General features: G+C 39.2%; 1 protein-coding gene across 1 annotated transcript in view; it reads left to right on the top strand.

Moving 5' to 3' along the window:
* The first annotated feature begins 1,255 nt into the window (after nt 1-1,255).
* Nucleotides 1,256-6,681, top strand: part of RSPO2 (R-spondin 2) — a 47,873-nt gene continuing 42,447 nt past the window's right edge. Inside the window, exons 1-2 of the mRNA XM_009078765.1 lie at nt 1,256-1,301; nt 2,725-2,913. Coding sequence (XP_009077013.1) covers nt 1,256-1,301; nt 2,725-2,913 — 235 coding nt within the window. The remainder of the gene's footprint in view (nt 1,302-2,724; nt 2,914-6,681) is intronic.

Here is a 6,681-nt window from a genome sequence, read left to right as displayed (position 1 = left end):
ACAGTGGCTTCCAGCTCCTCATATTGCCCATGCCATGTGCATTGGTGTAAATGCACTTCAGTTGCTCTATTCATCCCAGCATCTTTTCTGGGGAGAAGCCCTAACTCTTACGTGACTCCTCTCAAGCGCTTCTATGGTTTCTAACACATGAATTGCTCTTGCATCTTTGCTGCTTTGTGGATTTTCATCCCCTACCTCCACTGAGACAGCAGAGCTGAAGGATCTTGCTAACACAAGACACTGATGTGCTGCCCCAAGGCTTATCTTTAGTGAGCCTTGTTTTATCCTTTTCTCCCTTCAAATTTAGTTAAAAGTTCTTTCTATGAGCCCTGCTAATTCCTGTGCAAAGATCTTTTTCCCACTTTGAGACAGTTTTACCTTGTCTGTTGCTAGCAAGCCTGCTGTTTTGTTTCCTTTAGCTATATCCATATATATCCATATATATATGTATTGTAACCTTCAGCTATATTCATGCTGTTCAGCAATTGGCCTGGCCCTAAGTCAAAATCGTATATATACTGTATATGAGATCCTGATTTCAGCTGTTTCAAGCTCAAAAAAAGCACTCAGAGTTTAAGTTCAGGCATCTTGCATCTTTGCATTAGTTTTGTTCCTTTAAAATCTTTTGTTATAGTACAGGCTTCTTGGAAGAGCCTTGAATAAGCTGGAGGTACAGATTTACTGAGAGTGAGATGCAAGGAGACTAAAAGGGGTTTAGAAGTTGACAAGATTGTGCACCATGTGTTAGGTAACAGTTGCTTTGTAGTACATGGTCACATATTATTTGATGTGGTTACCAATAGGCAATCCCTGCTGACAGTGAGATGAGGAATGCATTCAGGCCTAGCTCATCATCTGTTCTTTTTGTAGTGTTTGACGATGTGGATTGTGAATGTGAATAGTTACAAGACAAACTGCAGAAAAAGTTATATCTGAGGTCTTGTGGGCAACAGGAGATGGTAAGCTTTAGGAGTATAAGGTCTGGTAGGGTGTCTCATTACAGAAAGGGTTAACAGAGTGCTGAAGAATCATGCATATACCACAAAAGGTGAAGATGCTATTTCCATCAAAAGGATCTCACCAGGTAAAACTGGTGCCAGAGGACTCCAGTACTCAGAAACGGTCCCACTGACTGAGCTGTTTCACACCAGATTGCTTGGCTTCTTGTCCTGCCTGCCACCCACTAGGATTATTTTGTACAAGATTGAAGTTGAATGCTGTCATGCTGAACTTAGCGAGTGATGGGGCGGGGGGGATGGGAACAGAGTGGGAACGGGAATGTGGTGTGCAGATGTGTGAAGGTGAGAGTAAAGCTTATCAGCTACTGGTTCCAGAGGGTGGTGGGCTTTTCCTTTTTTCTTTTCCTGGCTCTGCTGGTGAAGTCATCAATTGAACAACCTCAATTATCCAGCCATACAAGGCAAAGGTATATCACTACATTAGGGTGTGAATACTTTCAAATATTTAAAGTATAACAATTGAACATAGTCTTTGCCCTTTTGGCCAGCTGCTCTCCGGATGGCCTCTATTAAAAAACTATTGAGACCCCAAAGACACTTTCCTCTGTTGCATAATATTTTTTCTTTTGTTTCCAGTAAACCAGGTTTGAACTGGCAAATTTCTGTGAAGTCCTGTAGCCAATTTAATATTTAAAACAGACCTGTGAAGTAATGCTGTTTTCAGGAATGTCTTGAGCCATCCTCCCTCTGCTAACCTGCTGTGCTGACCCAGTGCCTGAGAAGGAGTTGACAGCCCATGGGGACAGAGGAGTGTTCTGCTACTCTGCAGAGAGGCAGGATAATAAAAGCTCATAAGGACAAAGAGTGATGCTGCTGAAGTTCATGGTGCAGTTACCAGCCAAATAATTTAAAAGAAAGAAAGAAAATAATCCAACAAAATCAGAGCATAGGCCTGACTGCATAGCAGCTGGTGACCTAAAATGGTAATCTCTACTAGATACCATCCTTTGGGCATCTGTGCATATGGTTTTCAGCCCATTTTGAGTAGAAAGTTGTAGAAAAACACTCATAGGGGTTACAATTGCTACTCTCTTTTGGAAAACGTTGTCTTGATATACTTATTAGAAAGACCAAGAAGAAGCTGCAAGGACAGATGTTCTAGGAACCTGAGAGCTAGGGGACAAGCACATCTTGCTAGTGCTGTGCGTGTTCCCAGAGATTCTCTAGTCTCAATACTGCTCACTTCACAAGCCAGAAATTACATTAGTGTGGTTGCTGGATTTCCATGGACATGTCATTCCAGATACATATATCAGGGTGCTAAGTGTTGTTGTTTTGATATTTTTGGTTTTTTTTTTTGTTTGTTTTTGGTTTGTTTTGTTTCGGGTTTTTAAATTTATTTTTTTTACATTTTTAAAAAATCTGTTGTGTGCTTATGTCCTCAGCTTCAAACTAGAATCCAACATTGCATTTTTACTTAAATTTATGCTGGTGAACTTCCTATAAGTCTCTGCTTGCCTGTACCTGTATTTTCAATGTGTGTAAATTCATTAAACTGCCCTACGTAATATAGAAAATATACAGATTGTATTTCTTTCTATTCAGTGCCAGTGCAGATGTATGAAAGTGAGTGCACTTTCAGAACCATTCTTTCAAAACGTCTTGTAATCATGCAGAAGATAAGTAACACTTTAGAAAGAAAGGGCCTTCAGCCAAAATAATTTTCAAATTATCTGAAAGTGTAATTTATCTGCTTATTTTGCAGCTAGCTATGGACCAAATCCAATTTGCAAAGGTTGTTTATCTTGTTCAAAGGATAATGGGTGCATCAGATGCCAACACAAGTTATTCTTCTTCCTGCGAAGAGAAGGAATGAGACAGTATGGTGAATGCTTGCATTCGTGCCCATCGGGGTACTATGGACTTCGAACGCCAGATATGAACAGATGTTCAAGTGAGTTATTTTTTGAACTCTTACATTCACTTTTGTAGGAAGGCCATAATTCATGCTCAGTTTTTAAGATGATATGTTGTGGAACATAGTGATATTTTCACAGATGTCTCTAGATCATTATAAAACTTACTTCTAAAGAATGTCCCAGCTCATTCTAAGATATGTAACGTTCAGCAGATTAAATAGTTGATGCATAGGCACTAATATATGGGTGGGCTTCTTGTCATACATTTTGTTCCCACACAAATTTCAGGTGACCAGACACCTCGCACCAGACATGCTTTAATATGTAAGTGTTACTAATTTAATAAAACAGATGTACTATTAAAAACAAACAAACAAACTTTCACTTTTAGTGAAGCATTTTATTTGGAAATTTACAAACTGCTAATGTGCAACAAGATTCCTTGTTTGAGTGTTTGTGCCTGAAAGCATAACTGTTAAAATCAACGACTGCTCTGGTATCTTGCATTATTTCACCTCTGTCTGGCAGTTGTGCCGATTCATATTGATTTTTCCATATGCTCATATGTGGAGTATTACCCATATGGATTATTAATCATTGCTATTACCTCTAATTCATATTTAGGAGGGGAATGTTTTTGTCATAGTCTGACCAGAATCAGGTCACCGAACCTAAGAACCTGAAGTGAGAAATAGCTTTTTTGTTTCCTGGAATAACTGAGTGTCTGTTCAATGTAGGTCAGTCCCGTTCTGAGTCCTGTGCCATGTCGTTGGGACGCAGGGTGCTGTGAGAAAGCGGGTGCTGCCTTTCACCTCACACGTAATCTCAGACCCTCGTGAGGCCGCGCAGTGGCAGTCTGGGCTGGATGAGGAGCACTTAGGGCCATGCTTGGACCTGTCCCAACCCATCCCGACTCTTTCTCCCCCTTCCCTGTGTGGGCTCCATGAATATAGTATTCTTCCCAACTGCTGTGTAATATTGCAGAGTGCTGCCTAATCTGTACCAGGTGGCTAGGTTTTGATGAAAAAATTAAATGAGGCCAGTATATGGTTTGTGTATCCCGTCTGTAAAGTAATTTAGAATCTTGACCTTGATTTTCATAACACATTTGTGAATTCAGCAGCATGCCTACCTTTCAAAACTGGGCTGCAAAAACTTCCCCATGTAAAAATGTTTTTGAATATATTTACAGATTTGGGAAATAGAGTATTTTATCTGTATTAGCCTGTTTTGTGCTTGCGAGATAGGAAAAGTAGTCTGTACTGGCAGTATTCTTTACTTAAAATAAACAAAACAGTTAATTGCAAACAGTATAGGATGAATTCAATATAACATTTTTTCATTTTCTCACTTACAGAAAGTGACCTTTTTCCCTGAATTACAGGAATGATTTTGAAAAGCATAAATGCAAGTTTTATCCAACCCATATTGGCATGTGTTGAACGCTTGATATTATCTCATCCCCTTGTCTTGACAATCTCCCCTTGTGAGAATAATGATGCAGTTGCATTTATCGACCAGTCCTGGTTCCCCTCCAGTGATTTTTGTATTGTATATTTTTATTTTAGTGTAACTGCCAACTGGTGTATTTATAAATTACATCTTCTTATTTTTTCTTAGTTCGGTGATCCTGCATGGACCATATGAAGTATTGTGGACACACAGATATTTTGTGGATTGAAGTTCAGTTGAAATAAACCTTCTTAAAAATAGAATAGGTTTATTCCTACTTGATGTTAGATACTTTTAGGTACGCTTAGTTACAGACTTCATTGCTCAGATAGTATTATCTCAGCTAAAAACAATAAAAATTTTGGCTATGTTAGAATCCTTCTGGGAGTTATTGGGCTTGAATTACATAAGTTGAAATGATTTCTGCCCTATTAATGTCTTTATAGGCACAAAAGCTGTTTAACATTTTATTACTGGAACACTTGCCCATTTGTTTTAGCAATGCTATAGAACATATTTTTATGGAAAATGTTGACATGATTTTAAAAGCCAAACATAGTTAGTGCCAAATGTAACACAATAAATACCACAGCCAAGTGCAGCAGCTCTAAAATGACGGAAATTTTGAATTTCAAGGCTAATTTTCTTTTCTACATGTAAGCAGTATATGTGTCTTTAATTTTCTAAGTGGTTCTAGACTGTTTTTCTAGTAACAGTGAATCATGAAATTTGAGACTGCTTGTCTCTAGAAATCAATGTACAGTTTCCTGCTGGACATGATTTCCACCTTGAACACTGCAGTATGAGAATGCAGTACATTTGGACATGAAATTGGAAAATGTTGAGTCTCTTCTGTAGAAGAATGTGCAAGAGAAGAGCTACACTTTGTTAATTTTCCAAGAAATTCTAATAATGAATGACCTTGAACTGAACTGCTCCAATGAGATATTCTCATGAGAAAAAAACCAAAGCTGAATGAATGAGCAAGATGAAATTTGTCACCTTGGTGGTTGGACTGTTTAATGGATCAAGCCTATCTTGAACCTTTCAATTTAGTCTGTAGCCATAGTAACCTTTAAAATTTTAGGGGGAGGAACCACTCAGAGTTTAGAAACTACAGCTCCCTTCAGCTTTGGTTGGCTACTCCTTTTGTTTAGATTCTCCTTCTTTCTCCCAGGAGTGCCTGACATTGGTGAAACTGTGATTTCCCCTTCCATTCTCCTTCAGTAGAAACAAGATAAAGAGAAGCTTTTAAACAATTTGAGCATTTATTAAAGACACGTAGTTAATTCAGTGCATTAAGAAAGGTAATGGCTTTTTTGACGTTGTTGCAAAATAGCAAGACACCATTAATATGTCATTGCTTGGCTATGATTATGTAGTATAGCAGAGCATATGAGCTTTTCAAACTTTTGTAGCCAGTGCAATGGTAACAGTCTGTCAGGGGCTTCAATTACCACAAAATTCAGGAGCATGGAAGGTGGTGCTGGCCAATGACAGATCGGTGCAGAGTGCCAATGGACATGTCAGGATGGGAGTGTGAAGTTAGGTCTGTAGCACCAATGCTGTTTTAATGAGCAGCAGTGGGATGGCAGCAGGAGTTGGAAGGAGTGAGTGTGATGGTCATAGCCTGTGGATAGGTGATATTGTAGAAGAGACAGAGATCTGAGACAAGAAGAGTAGGGTGCTGTGAGGCAGAGTTCAGTGTGAAAGACCGAAGTATTAGGTGCTTTGGTCCAAGCAGCAGTTGACATTCCCCAGGACAGCCAACCTCACAAGTTACGGGCCCAGAGTCTTCTCTGGAATCATGCCTCAATGGAAAGAATGGGATTGATCTTCAAAAGGGAAATGCTAGCTGTACTAAAACATCATCTATTTGACTTCTTAAACACAAGGGAATGCCTCGAGCAAGGACCCAATTCCTGAGCAAAAACTGCCAAACCCTTCTGTTTACGAATACCATGTTTCCTTTCCAAGCTTCAGTCTGCAGTTTCTCTATGCAAAATATGTTCATCTTTTCTCAGTCTTGCAAGCATTGAGTGCAGTTCATGACAGTTCTCTTTCTGATGGTTGCTGGTTTCCACTCATGGAAATCCTCGTGTGTTCTCACTTCACTTTCCTATACGTAACTGGTCTTCACTGGTGTCTGCAGCTTATGTGGAGCAGAACTTGCTGTAAATCGTTGTTGTACTAGGATTGCTAGGAATTGACCAGCTGTCTTTTCCACTACACATACTACAAAATATATTTCTTATGAAGGGAGTTATGGATGGATAGGTCATCACATTTATTAGGTTTAGAAAGGGACAACGTGACAATGGAAATGCCACATTGTATATCCCTACAATTTA

Source organism: Acanthisitta chloris, unplaced genomic scaffold, assembly GCF_000695815.1.
Source record: "Acanthisitta chloris isolate BGI_N310 unplaced genomic scaffold, ASM69581v1 scaffold5617, whole genome shotgun sequence".
NCBI classification, from domain to species: Eukaryota; Metazoa; Chordata; class Aves; order Passeriformes; family Acanthisittidae; genus Acanthisitta; species Acanthisitta chloris.
Note: the sequence above shows the minus strand (reverse complement) of the source record. Positions and strands in the feature narration are given on the sequence as shown.